Here is a 24,180-nt window from a genome sequence, read left to right on the forward strand (position 1 = left end):
CTCCTCCTACCTCTCCGCTCGGTGGCAGTCGGTGTTAGTGGGGGGTCAGAGGTCGACCTCTAGGTCTCTCCCTTGTGGGGTGCCTCAGGGGTCGGTCCTCTCCCCCCTGCTATTTAATATCTACATGAAACCGCTGGGTGAGATCATCCAAGGGCATGGGGTGAGGTATCATCAGTATGCTGATGATACCCAGTTATACATCTCCACCCCATGTCCAGTCAGCGAAGCAATGGAAGTGATGTGTCGGTGCCTGGAGGCTGTTGGGGTCTGTATGGGTGTCAACAAGCTCAAACTCAACCCCGACAAGATGGAGTGGCTGTGGGTTTTGCTTCCCAAGGACAATTCCATCTGTCCTTCCATTACCCTGGGGGGGGGATTATTGCCTCCCTTGGAGAGGGTCCACAACTTGGGCGTCCTCCTCAATCCACAGCTAACATTGTAACATCATCTTTTGGCTGTGGTTAGGAGCGCGTTCACACAGGTTCAGCTGGTGCACCAGTTGTAGCCCTATTTGGACAGGGAGTCATTGCTCACAGTCGCGCATGCTCTCTTCACCTTGAGGTTCGACTACTGTAACACTCTGTACATGGGGCTACCTCTGAAAAGTGTTCGGATCGTGCAAAATGTGGCCGCGAGAGCTATTGTGGGGTTACCTAGGTTCACCCACGTCTCTCCAAAACTTCGTGGCCTGCACTGGCTGCTGATCAGTTTCCGGTCACAATTCAAATTGTTGGTAATGTCCTATAAAGCCCTACATGGCATCGGACCAGAATACCCCTGAGACCATCTTCTGCTGCACAAATCCCAGCGGCCGATAAGGTCCCATAGAGTTGGCCTTGTCCAGGTCCTATCGACTAAACAATGTTGTCTGGCGGGTCCCAGGGGAAGAGCCTTCTCTGTGGCAGCCCCGGCCCTCTGGAATCAACTCCCCCCAGAGATCAGAACTGCCCCCACCCTCCTTGTCTTTCATAAATTGCTTAAGACCCGCATATATCACAAGGCATGGGGGAATTAAGACATCTCCCCCAGGCTTATAGAGTTTTATGTATGGTATGCTTGTGTTGTATGTTTTTAAAATAATGGGTTTTTAGATATTTTCTTTTAAATATTAGATTTGTTCATTGTACAGTTTTATTATTGTTGTGAGCCGCCCCGAGTCTGCGGAGAGGAGCGGCGTACAAATCTAATAAATTATTATTATTATTTCCATTTATAACCCAATTTTAACCTTTGCTATAAGATATCCTATGTGTTGTGAACAGAGTACAATTATTTCCAGGTGTTAATTCCAGCAACAGCCCTGAGCAAGCATTGTGGCAATCATTTATCTTTATGAGGTCTCAATTCAACCCCACAATTTTCTACAGAGGCAGTTTGGTCAGCCAAGCAGGTTATGGAATACAATATTATTCACAAGCAACTAGTGAAAAACATTTTTAAACAGTTAAGCCATCAGCAAACTATAGTGGTGCTTACAATCTTGTGACTCCTTTGAAGGTTCAATATTTCTGTATGAATATGACCTAAATATATTATTTTCTACACAATTCCTAAAAATAGAGACAACAATGAAATAAATGAGTAAAAAAAACATTGTGATCTTTTATTTATTGAGGAAAATATTCTAAAGCTCACATTAGAGAAACATCTTTCAGCTGTGGTGAGGGGGGTGTTTGCCCAGGTTCGCCCGGTGCACCATTTGCGGCCCTATTTGGACCGGGAGTCACTGCTCACAATCACTCATGCCCTCATCACCTCGAGGCTCGACTACTGTAACACACTCTACATGGCGCTACCTCTGAAAAGTGTTCGGAAACTTCAGATCGTGCAGAATGCAGCTGCGAGAGCAATCATGGGCTTCCCTAAGTATGCCCATGTTACACCAACACTCCGCAGTCTGCATTGGTTGCTGATCAGTTTCCGGTCACAATTCAAAGTGTTGGTTATGACCTATAAAGCCCTTCATGGCATTGGACCAGAATATCTCCGGGACCGCCTTCTGCCGCACGAATCCCAGCGACCGGTTAGGTCCCACAGAGTTGGCCTTCTCCGGGTCCCGTTGACTAAACAATGTCATTTGGCGGGACCCAGGGGAAGAGCCTTCTCTGTGGCGGCCCTGACCCTCTGGAACCAACTCCCCCCAGAGATCAGAATTGCCCCCACCCTCCTCACCTTTCTAAGCTTCTTTCCCCCTAGGCCTATACTATTTATTTATTTATTTATTTATTCATTCATTTAATTATTTATTTATTTATTGGATTTGTATGCATGGTATGTTTGTGTGTATGTTTGGTTTTTTTAAATTAGGGTTTTTAAAATTATTTTAAATATTAGATTTGTTATACGTTGTTTCACTATTGTTGTTAGCCGCCCCGAGTCTGCGGAGAGGGGCAGTATACAAATCTAATAAATAAATAAGTAAGTAAATAAGCAAGCAAGCAAGCAAGCAAGCAAGCAAGCAAGCAAGCAAGCAAGCAAGCAAATAAATAAAGCTACATATTTGTGTGGGTAACTGTTCCCCTTGGACAGTCCCAGGATGCATTAACAGAAATATAGTATCAAGATCATTTGAAGTGTTAATACCACTTTATAATGCCCTAGAAAGACCAGACTTGGAATATTATATATGGCTTTGGTCCTCAATATAAAAAAGATGTTGGGACTCTAGAAAGAGTGCGGAGAAGAGCAACAGTGCTACTGGGGACTGGAGGCTAAAACATATTCAAAATGGTTGCTTTTAAAGTAAACATTTGCTTTAATTAAAAGAAGGACTAGGGTTGACATATTAGCCGTCTTCCAGTATCTAAGGGTCTGCCACAAAGAAGAGGGGGTCTCCAAAGCACTTGAAGGGAGGACAAAAAGCAATGGATGGAAAGTAATCAATGAGAGAAGCAACCTGAAATCAAGAAGAAATTTCATGGCAGGGAGAATAATTAATCACTTGCCTACAGAAAGTTTGAATGCTCCAACATTGGAAGTTTTTGAGAGACTGGTCAGCCACTTGTCTGAAATGATGTAGGATGTCCTGCTTGAGCAGGGGGTCAGACTAGAAGACCTCCAAGGCCTCTCCAGATTTATTATTCTGTTAAATCACAGTTACAATTAACAGTTTTTGATAACTGTTAATCAGTCCTGCATATAAACTTGGAAGATTTATTTATATACACAAATACATGCATGAATACATATCCCACCTTTATTATCTCAGGGTGGTGACATATCCAACACACCTTGCTCCTATTTTTTCCCACAACAACAATAATTTTAGCTGTTCCTTACAGAACCTTTTTAACTGAGGGATGTTTCATTTATTTAATTGGGTTCTCTTTATTTAGTTTTAGGGCAAATCACACTTTAAGCCACATTTATGAACATTCAAAAGGGTTTATGAACTTCTGAGGATCGTTGTACCATCATTTCCTCAAGGAAAGATATAAAGAAAAGATCAGTGTTAACCGGGCAGATTCTGTTAATAAGCATTCCTTTCATGGCTTTTAGGTTAAAAGAAAACAATTAGAGTCAGAATGATAGATACAAAGAATTGTAGGTCACCTTCTGGTCAACTAAGGAAAAATGAATCCTTTGAAAAGGTAGCACCCATGATGTAAATTGCACGTAAAAGAATCTGATGGTATCTGGAAAAATGAAACAACAAAACAGCCTAAAGTTGTGTAGAGATTTTTCAATCTATTGAAAGAGCCTTTTCCCCCTTTCCAGTGTGCTGCTTTGCAGGTATTTGTTCACAACACTTTGTTCTGCAGCCTCACATTAATGAATACAAGATAGTATCCACTGTATTTATGGTTTATCATGGGCTGTAGTCTGGAATAATTGCACAAATGGAAACAATTTTGAAGGTTTTGTGTGCTTTATCCTTTGTGGAGATGATGGAGGAATATTGTGCAGCTGCAATTCTGGGATAAATCATACATGCCATTGAAACTTTGGGGGTAAGGCTGGTTGTGAGAGAAGCTGTTATATTCATGTCTGAGTGCCAATCTAGTTAAAATTTAGTCTTCTGCCCACAAGTATCAAACCAGCCTCTCTCCATGATCAAAGTGGAGAAACTACAAGACCCTTGTGAATTTTCTGCTTATAAACGCTTTCTCCCTGCTCCAAGTCAAAACCCCTCCCCAAATGTTGCAGAGCTAGTTCTACAACTTGGAATATTTTCTCACGTTACAATATCAATAAACTGGGAAGGCATTAATTCAGTTGCAAGTGGAAATCTTGTTCAATCTCTGATTGAATTGTCAATGTCCTATTAAAGGCAAAACGGTGTCACATAGATTAGATTGCTAGAGTTGGAAGGGACCTTGTAGGTCATCTAGCCCCACCCACCACTTTAGCAGGGGTAGGCAAACTTGGCTCTTCTATGACTTGTGGACTTCAGCTCCCAGAATTCATGAGCCAATCATGCTAGCTTGGGAATTCTGGGAGTTAAAGTCCGCATGTCATAGAAGAGCCAACTTTGCCTTCCCCTGCCCTACACCATTTCAGACAAATGGCCATTCAATCTCCTTTTGAAAGTCTCAAGGATTGGAGGTCTCACAATCTCCCCAGATAAGCTGTTCCACTGGCTGATTTTATTTATTTATTTATTTATTTATTTATTTGTTTGTTTGTTTGTTTGTTTGTTTATTTATTATTTAGATTTGTATGCCGCCCCTCTCCGCAGACTCGGGGCGGCTCACAACAAGTGAAAACAGTTTACAACAAATCTAAATTACAGTTTAAAAATATTTTAAAAACCCCATTTTCTAAACAAACATACAGACAGACATACCATTCATAAATTGTATATGCCCGGGGGAGATGTCTCAATTCCCCCATGCCTGACGACAAAGGTGGGTCTTAAGGAGCTTACGAAAGGCAAGGAGAGTTGTAATCTCCGGGGGGAGCTGGTTCCAGAGGGTCGGGGCCGCCACAGAGAAGGCTCTTCCCCTGGGGCCCGCCAACCGACATTGTTTAGTTGACGGGACCCGGAGAAGGCCGATTCTGTGGGACCTAATCGGTCACTGGGATTCGTGCGGCAGCAGGCGGTCTCGGAGATATTCTTGTCCAGTGCCATGAAGGGCTTTAAAGGTCATAACCAACACTTTGAATTGTGACCGGAAATTGATCGGCAACCAATGCAGACTGCGGAGTGTTGGAATAACATGGGCATACCTAGGTAAGCCCATGACTGCTCTCGCAGCTGTATTCTGCACGATCTGGAGTTTCCGAACACTGTCAGAACGTTTCCCCTTATTTCCAGGTTGGATCTCTCCTTGGTCAGTTTCCACCCATTATTCCTTGTCTGGCCTTCTGGTGATATCAGAACCACCCATACCAGAGAGCCAATTTGGTAGAGTGGTTAAAAGGTGCCAGGCTACAAACAGGGAGATTATGACTTCTAGTCCTGCCTTCTTAGGCACAGAGTCAGCTAAGTGACCTTGGGCCAGCCCTAGGAAGGAAGCAAGAACAAATCATTTCCAAAAACCCTTTCCAGGAAAACTGCAAAGACTTGCCTCTGAGAATCAAGACATGAATGAATGATGAAAGAAAGAAAAATTATCCCAAAGGCCCCAGAATGCAGTATATATATATATATATACTGCATTCCAAGCCTTCCTATCAAGATAGTTATGAATATATTATGAATGTAATAAAGTATCTTGTGGCAACATGCCAAACCTTCACAATGTTCGAACATTTTCAGCAAGTGGAAAACTGATAGGTAAAACATACAAACCTTATGGTTTTGAATCAGCAATCACACAACAGTTTCGCAAATCGTGACCAGGATATTCCATCGTGGGACACCACTCCCTCAGTGTTGCCACTGAATTAAAGTCGATGTTATAGATAACAATCACAATTTTAAGCCTATCGCTTCATCACCAATCATGCTAAATATTAAGTAATTATAACACTTCCAAAACTACTTTACATACCAACCATATTCACTGGTATTATCACTACTGTTGATATTATCTAAAAATTTGAATGTTTGAAAACCCTACTATTCTATACAACGAAAGTAAGCAGGCATACAGTCTGTGTGTTATTGCACAACTGTAAGATCACATATAAACATACACAAAGCGCAGTGATTTATGAGTATTTCATAATAATCAGGACAGAAGCCTTGGGCATTAATTAAATAGAATTGTCTGTTCCCATCATTGTCCTGGAAAAGACCTACTTTTGAAGATTGAGATTAAAACTCATTGTTTTTAGGTAGTATCCTGCCTATAGTTGTGACATGATACTCAACTCATCAAATTTGGTACTTAACGCATTTTGACACTAAATTTTGTCCCTGTACTCACTGTATGTGTGGTGCTCAATGCACAAGTTGGAACTTGTTGACTGTCCTGTGACTCACTACATAATACATACATTTCTTCGGTACTCGTCATTTTTGGTATTCATCGTGCCACCCAGAACCAATTAATGATGTGTACCAAGGTACCACTGTATTTATACAAGGCTCACCTTCAGAACACAGTTTGCAGAGAAAGGAACACTGAGATTTTTCACATTGCCTGAGTAATATGAACTTTGCTGCTGGACATACATTTCTCATTTTGAAACTAAGCATGATGTTATGAGATCCTGCACTTGTGCTGAATTGTACTAAAATAACCGAATCTATCAAATAAAACAAATTTGCTCTGGTAGAGAATTGCTTGTCTATGTTTGTTTGTTTGTTTATTTATTTGATTTGTATGCCGCCCCTCTCCGTAGACTCGGGGCGGCTGTGTGTATGTGCCCAAACTCAACCAAAATTAACATGTGATTGGCTCCAATTAAAACTGTTTTCATACTAGACATACTTTGAGTGACTTAGATTTATTTTTTTTTTGAAAATATATAACTATTGGCTTTGGCTTTAAATCTCTTTTGGTCTGCTGGAAATATGTTTAATTATTGAGCCACTGATATTTTATTAGAAACATTATCGGATGCACATCCTTTTGTATTTAAGAATCGTTTAATAAATAATTTAACGATTACTGTGGTGATAGTATTTCTGTAGGTAAACAGAAATACTCTACAAGATGATATATCTAAAATTTAAGTGTAGTTGAACACGTACAAAGACTCTCAATAGGATTAAGCTATGTTTGAGTCAGACTTTTAGACTCACATATGTAGTTCGCTCACTGTGGTTGCTTTAAATCAATTTCATTCAGTTATAGTATCTGTGGGGCAATTGAATGAAGTAACAACTCCTTCTACTAGCAGATGTCTAAAACATAGCTTGTCCATTTTAGGTATTATTTTCTCAAAAAGAAACAGAAATATTCATTCAGAATTCAAGGAGCAGAGAACAAAGTATTTTCCAACATTAAGCAAGAACACCAACAGGCAAGTATTAGATTCAGCACAAGTAGCCAGAATTCACCAAGAAACTTGGAAGTTACTATTAGTGATGGGCGAACTGAACCCGCACAATTTGGGTCCGTACCGAATTTTGCGGTGTTCAGTATGCCAAACACAAACACGAAATTTTTCCAAATATCGGGCAAAGTTCGAGGTCGTGTTCAGCATTCGGAGCTTTGATGTCACCGGCAGGTTGCTAAGGACGCCAAGGTGATCACTTCCTGGATTCCAAGGAATCCAGGAAGTGATCACCTTGGCATCCTTAGCAACCTGCCGGTGACGTCAAAGCTCCGCCCCGGAATCTCTTCGTGGGAAGGATTCCCCAGCTCCTTCAAAGGGAGGTCTTCACGTAAAAATAAACATTGCTTTTATGGGTTTTGCCATCCTCTGCCATTTCTCCCTTAAGGAGAATTGACAGTAGCTTGCGCCCGAAACTAGCTTTTGAAGCCTCAGACAGCCCTGGATGTGACTAATAGTCCTCAGAGAGAGGTGGCATACAAATGCAATAAATAAATAAATAAATAATAGGGCTTTGTCCCACTCAATATTGGCAATGCAAACAGCCATCGCCTCACTAAATGGGCCTTGATGGAATCGCCACCTGTGCTGTGCCACACTCAAAATGGCCGCCACTCACAAAATGGCCACCTCTCCAGTGTGGCCTCAAAATGGCCATCAGCCACCACTACGACTATTTCAGAATGGCTGCTGCTATTTTTTTTTCATCCCTTCAACTGTTAATCAAGGTGCAAAGCCCAACGGCCACAACGTGGAGGGACAGAAGAAGCAATAGATGAAGCCAACGCATCAAGGCTTCACTGATGAGGGGCTAAGATTGGTACATGGGGCCAAGACCCCTATGATGAGTTGGCCGGGCAAGTGAGATAGCCCCAGTGAGAAAAGCTCACGTCTGGGCTGTCATGCCCTAGCTGAGTGGCAATGGAGTGGAAGCTCTGTGGCCGTCAGTTGCACAAGCACAAGGGCTCCAGAGAGAGAGAGCACTGGAAAGGAACTGTCGGAAAGCACTGTCAATGCCAGGCCACCATGCCTCACACTGAGCCGGAACCACGATCACGGGACAATCCTGAGTCGATTGAGAAGGGTGGCATAGATAGATAGATAGATAGATAGATAGATAGACAGACAGACAGACAGACAGACAGACAGACAGACAGACAGACAGACAGACAGACAGACAGATGTTAGATCCCTTGAGGCCAAAAGTGAGGGAGAAACTCCTTGAAATTAGCGTTCCTTGGCTTGACAAGCAGTAAGAGCTGAAGCTCACACCTACTCAACTCAGCAACTGCGATGGTAGGTCAGCTGAGCGGGAAACTCATGGTTCAAACTGTCAATGACAGATGGTGGAAAAACATCTCAGAAGAAGGGGAGCACTAGAATATGCGTCCTATTCAGCCTGACAATTGAGTCTAAGAGGGGAAATTGAGACAGAAGGGTGAAGAATATACAATTTGTCAGACCCAGTCCTTATTGGCTGAAGTAACAGTGTCATCCCCGGTCTTAGAGATTAGCTCTCCCCACTATGGAGAATGAAGGAGACTCTTAAAAGTATTTAGTTATTATTTATTTATATCCTGTGCATGCTTACTTCTCTTCTGCTTTGTTTTCATCATACGCTAAATATTTTTTGTAATGTGTACCCAATCCTCTTTCCTTCTCATTTTTCCCACAATCCTTTGAGATGATTTGGGCTATGTGTGAGTGACTGACCCAAAACCACCAATTGTGCCTGAGACTACTAGAACGCACCATATTCTGGTGATTGGCCCAAAGTCCCCGGTTGCCTTTCATGCTTAAAGGGGGGCTAGAACTCATCATCTCCTGGTTTTTAGCCTTAATCATTTGACCAAAGTAGCTGTACTTAGCTCAACTCTTGGTTATAAATATATTCATGCACTCTTTAACAATATGGAAAGGACTTTCCATAGTCTTTTTCTGGGATTTTAAAACTGTTTCAATTTACCCTATAACCCTAGTATGTCCTGTTAGTCAAATAGAGATAGCCTTTGACTTAAGTTTGTTTAGTGACCTTCCACTGATTCCTACTTATCACAGTTGCAGTATCCCAAGGTCATGTGGTCCCCCTTTGCAACGTTCTGACAAGCAAAGTCAATGAGGAAGCCAGATTCACTTATCTATGTTACTAATTTAACAACTGCAGTGATTCGCTTAACAAATTTGGCAAGGAAGGCAGTAGGATGGGCCAAAACTCATTTAGCAACTGTCTCACTTAAGGAGTTGGCTCAATTGTGGTCGTAAGTGGAGGACTACATGTGCCAATTCCTATTTACTCTGAATCTGTACTGCAGCAAGCTAGTCCTCAACTTGCCATCACAGTGGAGCCTAAAATTTCCATTGCTAAGCAAGACAATTGAGTTTTGTCTCATTTTGCAAGCTTCCTTGCCACGGTTGTTAAAAGGACTGCAGTTGTAAAATTAGCAACACAGCCCTTAAGTATATCCGCTCCCCCATTGACTATACTTGTCGGAGGGTCCAAAAGGGGGTCACATGACCTGCCTGGATGCTGCAGCCATCATAAATATGAACCAGTTGCCAAGCATCCAAATTCTGATCACTTGACCATGGAGATGATGCAATGGTCCTTAGGCGTGAAAAATAGTCATTGGTTACTTTTTTTCAGTGCTGTGATAACTTCAGATGGCCACTAAAAGAACGGTTGTTAAGATGAGGGCCACCTGTATAGCATCCAAACGATTTTTGCTTCTCATAACAATCTCTACTGCTTGACCTCAGCAGGTGTGCTTTTCCCTATAAAGACTCACAGAGGCTTTTGCCCTCTATAAAGGGCAAGGTAGAGTTCATTGGTATTCATAAAAATGTTAGGGGGGGGGACAATAGAAAAGAATAAATTTGTGCTCATTTTCTAAAATAAAAAGTGCAGGTAACTGGGAAGAGCAAATTAAGTCTTACAATATGTCTTGTAAATCATTACTCTATAGGCTGGTATGCAATGAATTATCACCATGTTTGTTAAATGGAGAAATTATGAGGTGGGCGAGGGGGGGCTCTGAGAAAGTGGGCGGGAAGGCAGGGAGGGAGGAAGGAGAGAGAGAGAGAGGGGAGGGAGAGAGAGAGAGAGAGAGCAGTGTTTAGTGAAAAGGAAATTAGTGTGTAACCTAGTCATTTAACTACACTGTAGCATAGGGAAAACACTATTAGCCTCCTTCCTAGGAGATTGAAATGAAAACAGATAATCAATATGGTTGGGAGATCAACAGGCATCTCCTGCTGGGCTTATATTATATCCTGTTGCTGTGTAAGCTGTAAGTATTTCTCAGTCCTATTTAATCCATTTCACTCTTTTAAAAAATTGACATTACTAGATGAAAAAGATGGGTGGAAAATGCAAAGGGCTGGAGAAAATATACTTTCTTTAACATATTTCCTTTCTCCCAAAACAAGCCAAATACTATTGCAGATATATAGAAATGGGCAAGAATAAAATTCATTGAAGAGGTAACAACTGTTCTTGAGTACAGGCAGCCCTTAACTATCTATGGCAATTGGGATCAGAATTTCCATCACTAAGTGATGCAATGATAATAAAGTGGCAATTCCTGCAGTCCCAACTGCCATTGTTAATAAATGTGACTGTTGTCAGGTGAGCCAGATTATGATCACGCTGTCCAGGAGGACAAACCTTTTGTTCTAACATCCTTGCACAACATCTGGTTGGAGAAAGCTGGGCTAATGTCCTCAAATTAGAGTTGGGGAAAACCACATTCGGATCTTTGTTTACTGATAAAAAAATCTCCTAAATCTCCTGTTTTAGTAAGCCCCCTCACCAACCCGTTATGAGCAAATATTTGTTGAGTTTTAACACATTTTATGACTTTCCTTGCCACAATTGTTAAGTGAAACACTGCACTTGTTAAATTAGCAACTGTTATTAAGTGAATCCAGCTTCCCCATTGAGTTTGCTTATCGGGAGGTTGCAAAAGGGAATCACATGATCCCAGGACACTGCAACCATCATAAATATGAATCAGTTGCCAAATACCCGAATTTTGACCACATAACAATGGGGATAGGGTAATAGTTGTAAGTGGGAAAAATGGTGGTAAATCACCTTTTTCAGTGATGTAACTTCGAAGTGTTGTAAATTGAGGATTTCCTGTATAACACAAGTTTAAAAAACAGCAAAGTAATAAGGTCCCCAATGTTTATTCTGTAGTTCCTTATTTCTTGACAACACTTAACAGTGTTACTTCAGCCAACCCATTTTCTGGGATCAGACAGAGGTAGATTTGTATAGGTCAATGATTGTGAATTTAATTAAAGTTAATGTATTTGATTTATAAGCCGCCCAACTCCTTCCAGACTCTGGGCAGCATACATTTAAAATAATATAACAATCTAAAAAAAACCAAAATAAATCATTCATAATCTGTGGCATGCGGAGCCATATTTGCCAGCAAGTGTGCCGTTGCCATAGCTTGGCTCAAGCACGCATGTGCATGCCGGCCAGCTAATTTTCTGCTCGCGTGGAGGCTCTGGGAGGGCGTCTTCAGCTTCCGGGGAGCCTCTATGGCGGTGGGAGAGAGCGTTTTCACCCTCCCCAGGCTCCAGGGAAACCTCTGGAGCCTGGGAAAGACAAAAACCAAGTCTACTGGGCCCACCAAAAGTTGGGAAACGAACAGTTTTGACCTCCAGAGGTCTTCCTGGGAGAGAGGGAGGCCATTTTCACCCTCCTCAAGCATTGAATTATGGGCATGGCCACTCAACATGTATGATAGCGGACACATGCTTTTTGCACCTAGGGGAAAAAATGTTCGCCATCATTGGTGTAAATCTTACTCTGATGTATTGAAAAAATAATAAAGCTGTTCTTTTTCCAAACTGCAACACAAGCAAACATTCTGGAAGAATTTCCTATGCACTTGGCATCTTGCCCACCAAAGGACATGGGCATTCCCAACTTAATGTACATGTGCATTTCTCAAGGAGCACCAGAGTGGAGGGCTAACCTCCCAACCACAGCATCCTAGGTAAGCTAAGCATGCAGTGATGGCAGCTGTCTCAAATTTGATAGGAGAGGGGGTACAAGAGATTATTGTGCCAGTTCCAGAGTAATAGCTAAATTTTATTATTGTTTTCTACTAAACCAGGCCAGAAAAACACCCCTTTTCAAGGGCTGGCATATTACTGTACCTAGAAAGGACTACAAATCAGCTCAAAACCGACTATGCTCATGTGAAAATAAACTCTGACAAGTAAAATGGGATTTGAATACACTAGAGGAAAAAATAAGGATCTTGAGAACGCAAATATCTGTTTATCAAAATATCTCAAATTCTGGACTCCAACCAAGGCATGGGTCCTGTTGAGTTGAGATTGATTCCTTATCACCTTACAGACACATAGTTTTCTTGGCAGTTTTATTGGCATATTATGGGAAAGGTTAGGCACTGCCTTCTTTGAAATTGTTTTTACTTCCTAGTTTAGCAAATAGCCCAGTGATTTCCCATTGAAATCTAAGCCCAAAGGTGCTTAGCTTCCAAGCCCACCAACTTCAGCCATGTAATGACAATAGCAGGGGTCTCTAGAGTTATTTATTTATATTTCATATTTATTGCAATGCAAATACTATTGTACTTAATCAAACCACAGGATAATATTCCATCTTGTAAACCTGTAAACGTGTAACTGTTTTATAAGCCTGTGGGCATATATGGATATATACAAAATAACAAAACTTTAAGCATAAGAACAGTGCTCTCACGCACTCTCCCCCCCTCCTTCCCCCCCCCCCCCACAGCATGAGAGCAAATTATATCCAGTTATCAGGAGCTAAAAGATGACCTCTAATTCCTTAATAACTTTACAATTAAATCCTCATCAAAATTGAGTTTTGTCTAAGATGCTTTTGGTGTCTTTCTTAAAATGTAAACCCAGTAGTGATCCATGGCATTCACCCCAATTTATTAACCAGGAGCAAACTCTCTAATTTTAATCATGAAGGCTGTCATTTTCTAATCAAGCATCAATTAAGAGAGAATTGTAATTAATAATATTTGGAACAATTAACTTTGTTGTTGTTCAGAAACAACATTTTTGAGAGGAGGGGACTTGGCTTCCACAATTCCAGTCATGGATTATAAAAGGTTAAATAATATTATCAATTTGACCCACTGGCATGCAAAAGCTTTATCTGCAAAATGATAACTATTTTGTATTTCTATTTCTCAGAAAGTATCCTACTATGAAAATAGCCAATAATTTCTCAAGTTTGTGAAAACTTACCATTTTACCATTGTTACACCTGGAATTGCAATAATTATTGCAGTAAATGCAATAACTCTTCACCACATATTTTTTTATATATTGCTAATCAGATTTCCACATATGTACCACAAGCAAGATTTCTAAAATATCAGAATCTCAAAAAAATCTTTGCATATGGAAGGACTGAGAGAAGGAACCACAACTTTTAAAAATTAAATTCTGGTAAACTACTGTATAGGGAAATTTAAACCTGCAGCGAAAAGTATCTTTTTCCATTATTTACACTATCAGCTGATATGGTAATTAAAAGGGAAAAAAATCACAGAATTAAAGAGCAGAGACACCAGAAAAATAAAATGTAGAATTGCAATCCCCTGCAGGATGCTCCAGCCTTCACCAGAATATTACTGGCTATTAACCTGTACAATCCAGGATCAAACAAGTACAGAACTGGAACAGACATACAGCACACTAAGCACAGCTCAAAAATTCAGTAAATACTTCTCTTGTATAAAGGGAAAAAAGCATATTTAGCCTCAGGATTATTTCAATTTTTTTTTTAGGTAACTGCACATATACCTCAATTTTTTTTCATCTCTTTATTTTTCCCTAGGCACCTATCCTCATAATATATCTACATAGCTGAATCAATTGCCATACATTTCGTATTTTAAAGGTTTAAGACTGTCCTAATTTCTAAAGTTTTGCTCCATCAGTCTTAATCCAAGCCTTCCATCTGTTTAAGGGGGGGAAAAACATTAAAATAGCCCGTCCAGGTTTCCCACCAGAGGGAGGCTGCAAGGCACCTTCTATTTATTTTGGGATGAGATCTTAAAAAGCATGCGTAGCGACCCGTTCTGTTTTGCCGTCTTTTTTGAATGTCAAATGCCCCACTCCACTCTTCAATGACAGATTCGGCATGTACCCTAAACAAAATGTCTCCATTCCCAATCCCCATTTTAAAAACTGCCTCTCCCACACCAAAACCCCCAAATATCCCACACGCGCAACCTCACTCGCGCACGCACACACACACACATGGCAAGATTTCAAAAGACATCCTAATAAGCTCAATGGAGGTCTGGTCTGCCCCGCCAGAGCCTGGGGTTTTAAAGCCAGGGCTGGCCAAGCAAGAAGCAAGCGAAGGAGCAAACCAGCTTACCAGAGTTGTACTTCAGCCCTACAAAGGAGTTGAGACAAACACAGGCGGAAAAAAGCATGTTAATTTTTTTCAAGAGCTGTGTTTAATTAATGCATGTGTTAAGGATGCAAACCATTATCCCCCCCCCTCCCCAAATAGGATGGAGAGGCAAGTATCCCCCCCTCCCATAGTCCCGTTTCACCGCCAACCAACCACTTCTACACAAAACCCAGCCCGACCAGGATGGTGGTGGCTTGGTCGCAGTTTAAAAGGTGACCCACCGAGGAGACCCAACTTCTCACCTTTATCCTGAGACAGGATTTCTTCTTCTTTGGGGTTAGTCACCTGGGTGATAATGGACGGGTTGTCCATGGAAACTGAGTGCTGCTTTTTTTCCCCCTTTCTCCTCTTTCACCTGGCTATTTTCCCTCCCAGAGGCAGCTTTGGTGGGCACTTTTTTAATTTTAAGCTTTCCTTTTAGGAAACCGAGAAGAGGCGGATTTATAAATGGGGCGAGGGTGGGAGGGGGACAGGAAAACCACTCCTCCAAAAATCAAGCCGAAAGCAAACCACCCCTCCAAAAAAGGGGGCGGGGGTGGGAGGTGGAGTAGCCGGACGAGCATGTACATACACACACACACACCCCTCCCCGGTCTCAATCCTTGGGTCGGCCCGCGCAGGCAGAGGGAGTATTAAAAAAAAACCAAAACCGGCCCTCCTGTCGGGGGGGGGGGGAATAAAAGGGGAGGGTTTCTAAAAAGTAGCCTCCTCCTTCCCCGAGGCAGAAGGAGCAGCTAAAACGGCCGCGTTGACACGGCAGGCCGGCGGAGCATCTCCCTTCGCCTTCCGAGGCCCAGGACAGCCGCCCCCGCCCGCGTTACGGCTGGATCCCGGCGGGGCTTGGGGAAAGGAGAGCGACCCCCGGGCAACCCCCGAGAGCGCTCATGGCACTGTCAGGATGGCCGGGAGGAGGAGGAGGAAGCGGCCCCCTCACGTGCCGCCCCCCATTACCTCATCCCGCCCCCCGCCGGCACTTTTCTTCCCCCTCTTCCCGCCGCGCTGAGGAGCGCCCGAGGGCGGGCGGCCGTTTCCTCCTCCTCCGTCGCCGCCGCTACGCCACAGCCGCCCCTCAGCGCCTCGGATGCTCCTCCCGCGGCCTCGAGCAGGAGGAAGGGAACGGCAAGGACCCCACCACCTCAACCGACGCCGCCTCAGGCATTGCCAGGGAGGCGGGAAACCGCGCGGCGGCGCCTGCTCACTCGGCTGCCTCAGAGCAGCCAGTTGGCCCCGGCGGACCAGTAAACAACGGGGCGGGGCCTCTCCGCCGCCATCTGTCAATCCAGAGGGAAGGAGAGGGCGGGGCCTCTCCCCCTGCCCTCCCCCTCTCTCTCCTGTCAATCCATACGAGAGAGGGTTTTCTTGACCATCCAATGGCTGAAGCCAACCAAACGAAAGGAGGGTGGGATTTCGCCCTCCGCAGCTGTCAATCCCAAAGGCTGGAAGGAGGACTCTGAAGGAACGGGAGGACTTTCTCCTTCCTCACCCACCCATCCACCCCCACCCGCGCACTCAGGCAACGCTCTCCGCAGAGGGGGCGGGGTTTCCCAGCCGCGGCCTGCCAATCCGGTGGAATGGGCGGATTAAGGGACGGGCTTGGCCAGCTTTAGGGGGCGGGGTCCTGCTGGGAAGCGGAAGGAGGAGGGGAAAGAGGCTGGAAGAGGAGCGATTCGGTTAATGACGGTGGCAAGGAAGGTGAAAGGGGGCAAAGCTCGGTTTGCAAGTGTCTCATTTAACCCACAGTAATTTGGGGGCTTTGTCGTGGTTGTAAGAAGGGCCTGCTTCTCTTTAGCTAGCTTGTGGGAAGACACAGTAGTCCTCAATTTACAACCGTTCATTTAGTGACTGTTCAAAGTCAAAAGCAACACTGGAAAAAGTTACTGGATCACTTTTCACACGACTGTTGTAGCCATTTGGCAATTGGCATAGAGATACTTTCTGAGACCTCCCGCAAAAGTCGAATTTCCCCGAAGTAACGATGCGGAAGTAAATATACCATTTTTGGTTATGGACAGTATCACAAGCCTTCCCTTAACACTTTAAACCCCTAAATTAACATTTCCCATTCCCTTAACAACCATTTACTCACCATTATTACTGATACTCACCATTGAATAAGACACTTAGTCATCCTGATATTTATAAACATAATTATTTATTAACAATAATTATTTTTTTCTTTATTTATTTGCAAAAATTATTAGTTTGGCGACGACGTATGACGTCATCAGGCAGGAAAAACCGTGGTGTAGAAAAAACCCGCGAAGTATTTTTTAATTAATATTTTTTGAAAAACCGTGGTATAGGCTATTCGCGAAGTTCGAACCCACGAAAATCGAGGGAACATTGTATCCCAGGATCCACTTAATCCCTTTCTGACAGGAGAAGTCAAATTCACTTAACAACTGGGTTGCTAAGTTAACTGAAGTGCAATTATATCAAGAAAGGTTGTAAATGGGGCAAAACTCACTTAACAGCTGTCTCTCTTAACAGAAATTATGGGTTCAATCGTGGTCATAAGGGAAGGACTCCTTACAGCCCTGTTCAGGTATAGAATGGGAAGTCATAACAACTTTTTTAAAAAATTTAGTTGTTTTGTCGAGCATGTATTAGTAGCAGGTAAGTCTAAACACAATTATGAATACATGACATGTATATGAATAAAAGGGGACATTAGGACGGACAGTAGACGCATTGGTGTGCTTATGCTCGCCCCTCTGTAACCTCACAAACATGGGAGCAGAAATACAAATAATTCTCGACTTACAACCATTCATGTAGAGATCATTTGAAATAACAACAGCACTGGGGGGGGGGGGAAAGACTGATTATCTGGTTTTTTCACATGACCATAGCAGCATCCCTGAAGTCACGTGATCAAAATTCGCCGCCCCCCCTTGGCAACTGGAGTATAAATCCACTATAAATGGATTTATAGTGATTGCAGTGACCTGGGGTCATGTGTTCCCCTTTTGTGACCTGACAATGGGGAAAGCCAGATTCACTTAACAACCGTTTTATTAATTTAACCACTCTGGCGATTCACTTAACAAACACAGCCAGGAAGGTCGTAAAGGCGAAACTCTTGCTTATCAACAGACGTATCCTCTCTAGGGGAAGCAAAAGTTGATTTTAAAGAAGCAAGGCCAGTCAAGTATTGTCATCTTTCAACTGTGGCCGTTAGGGAAGAAACTTAAAAATAGCATGGATAGTTAAGAAAACAAACCGGTAGGTCGTTAAGCAAATAAACCTAGAGTTCTTGATTCGAGGCAAACACGACCTGGGTCAAATGATCCTAGTTTGGACACATGATATGACCATCTAGTTCTCTGGAAAACACTGTAATGCTGGGAAAGATAGAAGAAAAAAAGAAGACAATTGTCCAGCTCCCTCAAAAAATCCACAATTATGGAAAACATTGAAGGAAATAGAAGAAGATGACCAGTAGAAAGGTGGATGGATTCAGTTACAGGGGTGAAGAAGCAGGCTGAAGACAGTTCCTATTGGAGAAGATCAACCCATTTTTTATTTTTTTCCCCCTCTGAAACAAACATTCCATCATCCATTAAACAGTGTGTCATCTGAATACAACTTTTTTTGTGTCATATTCGTTATAGCTTACCCCCAAATACTTTATATACTGTACATCTATTCTTATTTTAATGTTATAACTTACCATATCTCCTGTTATAACATTTCTCTTCCTAAATGATTTAATTTTATGCTCCTTATCCATAGTCATTTTCTAACCAAGATTGAAATAACCCCCATACATTATAATAATCAGATTTCTTCCTTTCCTTCAATTGCTAGCGTTTATCTACTCGTTTCTGCACATTCCTTGATCACATTTACCTCCTTTAGGGATTTCTTCCGTTTTTCCAGTTTTGTGGAAATGGAATTCTAGCCGCGGTTATTACATGAATAAAATACACATTTTCTTTACTATATTTCCCTGGTAGGATACCCAGATCACTAGAAGTCAACACTGAATGGAAGACACAGAATCAATTGTCCAACTGCCTTGCAAAGTCCATAATGATGGAAGGGAAGAGACACACTTTTATTCTGCTTTATACTGCAATACTAATGCAATATCAGGTTTTTAATTCATTGTATAGAATATGATGTGTGGCCGCGAGAGCCATCGTGGTGCTCCCTAGATTCACCCACGTTTCTGCAACACTCCGCGGCCTGCACTGGCTGCCGATCGTTTTCCGGTCACAATTCAAAGTGTTGGTCATGACCTTTAAAGCCCTACATGGCATTGGGCCAGAATACATCCGGAACCACCTTCTACTGCACGAATCCCAGCGACCGATAAGGTCCCACAGAGTGGGCCTTCTCCGGGTCCCGTCAACCAAACAATGTCGTCTGGCGGGACCCAGGGGAAGAGCCTTCTCTGTGGCGGCCCCGGCCCTCTGGAATCAACTCCCCCGGAGATTAGAACGGCCCCCACCCTCCTTGTCTTTTGCAAATTACTCAAGACCCACCTTTATCGCCAAGCATGGGGGAGTTAAGATATTCTTTCCCCCTAGGCCATTACAAGTTATGCATGGTATGTTTGTGTGTATGTTTGGTTTTACTATAAGGGTTTTTAGTTGTTTTATTAATTGGATTGTTACATGCTGGGTTTTTTTATCATTGTTGTTAGCCGCCCCGAGTCTGCGGAGAGGGGCGGCATACAAATCCAATTAATAATAATAATAATAATAATAATAATAATAAGTATTCGTGTTTTATTTTTATAATTATAACGTACACCAAAGGTGGCATTTAATTTCATTGTACGAGGTGCAATGACGAAAAAACTAAACTAAAAACCAGAAACTCAACTAGCTACATTGAACTGTAGAATCCAGTCTATAGCCTCAATTCTACCTGCTGCCAGATTTTTGAAAAAGGGAGGGTTGGTGATTATTAGAAGCAGGATGGTTTTTGCTTTTCCAAGACAGAGCCACAACATATTATTCTGTTGCTTCTTTTAATCTAAAAATAGATTAAAAAGGAATATGTTTAGAATACACAGAGCAAAAGGCAGCTGTGACGCCTGTTCGGAGTGGGTTTTGTCCTCCAGTGAACCCATAACAGTGAAAAACCTCAAAACAGCTGGTTTTTGCAGGTTGCCCTTTTCCAAACCTTCCCCAATTCTGGTTTAACTGTTGGGAAGCTAGTTTTGGCAATGTGCTTCGACTCGCTCCAGGGGAGATATGTGCCTGCACATATTTGCACAGTTGTGTACAGAAAAACAGCCAGTTGCAAGGGTGTGGCAAGACAGGATGCTTTCTGCAAATGGGGGAGGGGAGGGGGGGATTGGTCCAGAATGTTTGGCCGCTGCTTTCATTATTATTATTATTATTATTATTATTATTATTATTTATTAGATTTGTATGCCGCCCCTCTCCGTAGACTCAGGGCAGCACACAGCAATAATAAGAACAATATACGGTAACAAATCTAATAATTAAAAAACTAAAAAAAACTTATTTAAAATAAAACAAACACTCAAACATACCATGCATAAAATATATAGGCTGGGGGAGATGTCTCAATTCCCCCATACCTGACGGCAGAGGTGGGTCTTAAGAAGTTTATGAAAGGCATGGAGGGTGGGGGCAGTTCTAATCTCCGGGGGGAGCTGGTTCCACAGAGAAGGCTCTTCTCCTAGGTCCCGCCAGCCGACATTGCTTCGTCGACGGGACCCGGAGAAGACCCACTCTGTGGGACCTAACTGGTCGCTGGGATTCGTGCGGCAGAAGGCGGTCCCAGAGATATTCTGGTCCGATGCCATGAAGGGCTTTATAGGTCATAACCAACACTTTGAATTGTGACCGGAAACTGATCAGCAACCAATGCAGACTGCGGAGTGTTGGTGTAACATGGGCATATTTGGGAAAGCCCATGATTGCTCTCGCAGCTGCATTCTACATGATCTGAAGTTTCCGAAGACTTTTCAAAGGCAGCCCCATGCAGAGAGCATTACAGTAGTCGAACCTCGAGGTGATGAGAGCATGAGTGACTGTGAGCAGTGACTCCCAGTCCAGATAGGGCCACAACTGGTGCACCATGCGAACCTGGGCAAACGCCCCCCTCGCCACAGCTGAAAGATGTTTCTCTAATGTGAGCTGTGGATTGAGGAGGACTCCAAGTTGCGGATCCTCTCCGAGGGGGTCAGAGATTCCCCCCTCAGGGTAATGGACGGACAGATGGAAGTGTCCTTGGGAGGCAAGACCCACAGCCACTCCGTCTTATCAGGGTTGAGTTTGAGTCTGTTGACACCCATCCAGACCCCAACAGCCTCCATACAAGCCATGTCAAAATTCATGACACGGATAGTGCTCGGCTTACAACCATAACGGAGTCCAAAATTTCTATGGCTTAGCAAGACAGTGGTGAATGGAATAGAATAGAATAGAATAGAATTCTTTATTGACCAAGTGTGATTGGACACACAAGGAATTTGTCTTTGGTGCAGATGCTCTCAGTGTACATAACAGAAAAAGATACATTTATCAATATATCCAGTTACAATGTAAAAAAGATATTGAGACTCTAGAACAGTAGTTCCGAAGGTTTTTTTGGCCTTGCCCCACCTAAACATCTCTAAAATCCTGACGCCCCCCCCCCCCTGTGACATATAATTCTTACTATTCAAAAAATGAATTCCTACTCATGTGGAGGAAGCTTAAAAGGCCATTAACTTGGTTTAAACAAGGTTCCAATTGCCTCCATTAGAAATCAAATTGCCCTCCTGTGGGGCGTGGGCCCCAAGTGCTCTAGAAAGAGGGCAGAGAAGAGCAACAAAGATGATTAGGGGACTGGAGGCTAAAACGTATAAAGAATGGTTGCAAGAATTAGTTTGATGAAAAGAAAGACCAGGGGAGACATGATAGCAGTGTTCCAATATCTCAGGAGTTGCCACAAAGAAGAAGGAGTTAGGTTATTCTCCAAAGCACCTGAGGTTAGAACAAGAAGCAATGGGTGGAAACTAATCAAGGAGAGAAGCAACTTAGAACTAAGGAGAAATCCCCTGACAGTTAGAACAATTGATCAGTGGAAACAACTTGCCTACACAAGTTGTAAATGCACCAACATTGGACGTTTTAAAGAAAAGACTGGATAACCATTTGTCTGAAGTGATATAGGGCAGTGATAGGTGAATCTTTCTTTTCCTCAGGTGCCAAAAGAGCATGAACGCACTCTATCACGCATGCACAAGGGTCCAGGCCATAATTCAATGCCTGGGGAGGGCGAAAAAAGCCCCCCCCCCCACTCTCCCGGAGGCCCTGTTTCCCAACTTCTGGTGGGCCCAGTAGAATAGAATAGAATAGAATAGAATTATTTATTGGCCAAGTGTGATGGGACAACAAGGAATTTGTCTTGGTGCATATGCTCTCAACGTACATAAAAGGAAAAGATACATTTGTCAAGAATCAACACTTAATGACTGACATAGGGGTCAAATAAGCAATGAAGAAACAATCAATATTAATAAAAATCTTAGGATACAAGCAACAAGTTACAGTAGGCTCGTGTTTTGCCCTCCCCAGGCTCCAAAGGGTTCCCTGGAGCCAAAGGAGGGTAAAAACGCCCTTTCCCATCCCCTCAGAAGCTCCCTGCAAGCCAAAAACACCCTCTCAGAGCCTCAGCTAGTCAACACACACATGCGCATTGGAGCTGAGCTAGGGCAACAGCTTGTGTGCCAGCAGATATGGCTCCGCGTGGCACCTGTGGCACCCGTGCCATAGGTTCACCATCACTGGTATAGGGCTATGATGAAAGTTTTCAACTCAGGTGTTGAAAGGGTGCCCACACCCATAATTCATTGTCCCCCCCCCCCCCCGCTTCCTTACTCTTGTTTCCTGACCTTCGGTGGGCCCAGTAGGCCCGTTTTTCATCCATCCCAGGCTCCAGAGGCATTCTTGGAGCGTGGGGAGGGTGAAAACTCCCTCCCCAGTCCCCTGGAGGCTCTCCGGAGGCCAAAAATGCCTTCCCAGAGCTTCTGCATGAGCTGAAAAGCAACTGGAGCTGAGCTGGGGCAAAGGCTCGCCTGCTGGCCGATAGGGCTTCGTATACCACCTGTGCATGTATGCCATAGGTTTGCCACCCCAGATTTAGGGATTTCTACCTAAGCAGGAGGTTAGACTAGAACAGTGTTTTTCAACCAGTGTGCCGTGGCACACTAGTGTGCCGCGAGACATGGTCAGGTGTGCCGCGAAGAAGGAAGCTCAGTTTCCGGTCTCGCAACTTTTTGCTGAGAGAGTGAGAGTGAGAAAGAGAGAAAGAAAGAGAGAGAGAGAAAGAAAGTGAGAGAGAGAGAAAGCAAGAGAGAAAGAGAGAAAGCAAGAGTGAGAGAGAAAGAAGGCAAGAGAGAGAAAGAAAGTAAGAGAGAGAGAGAGAGAGAGAAGGAGAGGAAGGGAGAGAGAGAGAGAATAAGCAAAAAGGGGAGAAAAAATTGAAATGAGAAAATGATTGAGGCAGAGAATGACAGGAAAGAGAGAGAAACAAAAGAGAGAGAGAAGTGACTCTTGATTTAAAGCATATGATAAAAAGCACCCAAAGAATAAGAGAGAAAAACCCCCAGCCCTCATCTGTTTTTGGAAATCATTCAGGAGTGTGTACACACACACACAAGGGTGGGGAGGAGACAGGGATGGAAAAAGAGAGGAGAGTGTCTTAGGATGTCATTTTGTGTCATTTTGGTTGGTGGTGTGCCCCAGGAATTTGTAAATGTAAAAAATGTGCCGCTGCTCAAAAAAGGTTGAAAACCACTGGACTAGAAGATCTCCCAGATCCAACTCTATTCTATTCATTCTCTTTCCCCCATCCCCAACATTTCCCACAGTGACCTACCAACATGTCGCGTGTAGATATCGGTGTTTTTCAACCTAGGGAATTTCCAGGAATAGGGACTCCAACTCCCAGGGTTCTTATCAGTAGTCAAGTCCGTCTCATCTAAGCATCCTGATGAGAGGCAGATAAAGGATGCTGTGCCTTCTCCGTTTCTCTGCTCCAGGCTTTTCACTGAAAACAGACCAGGTTTTTCCGATACCGTCCTCCCACCACGCTCTATCCGTTTTCTGAAGTTAGAGGGACCTTTGCCAGGACTTAATTGGCTGTTATAAAATGCTTTTCTCCGGGACGCTTTAATTAAAGAGGCTCCCCTTTTAGGAAGCAGAGGCGCAAGGCAGAATGCCGAACGCAGGGAGGAGATAATTGGCGTGGCGGGAACAGGGGAGAGGGCGAAGAAAGGTAATACAGCAAAGACGGAGAAGGGATGGAATTCGGGATGAAAGCCTTTGAATGCAGCTGCAGATCTTTCTACACCCAAAAGGCAACAGGGC

General features: G+C 43.2%; 1 protein-coding gene across 1 annotated transcript in view; it reads right to left on the reverse strand.

The window, feature by feature from the left end:
• Positions 1-16,076, reverse strand: part of CTDSPL (CTD small phosphatase like) — a 94,683-nt gene extending 78,607 nt beyond the window's left edge. Inside the window, exon 1 of the mRNA XM_070766886.1 lies at positions 15,082-16,076. Coding sequence (XP_070622987.1) covers positions 15,082-15,151 — 70 coding nt within the window. The 5' untranslated portion in view covers positions 15,152-16,076. The remainder of the gene's footprint in view (positions 1-15,081) is intronic.
• Between the last annotated feature and the right edge of the window lie 8,104 nt (positions 16,077-24,180).

The sequence above is a fragment of the Erythrolamprus reginae genome, chromosome Z (assembly GCF_031021105.1).
Source record: "Erythrolamprus reginae isolate rEryReg1 chromosome Z, rEryReg1.hap1, whole genome shotgun sequence".
Classification (NCBI taxonomy): domain Eukaryota; kingdom Metazoa; phylum Chordata; class Lepidosauria; order Squamata; family Dipsadidae; genus Erythrolamprus; species Erythrolamprus reginae.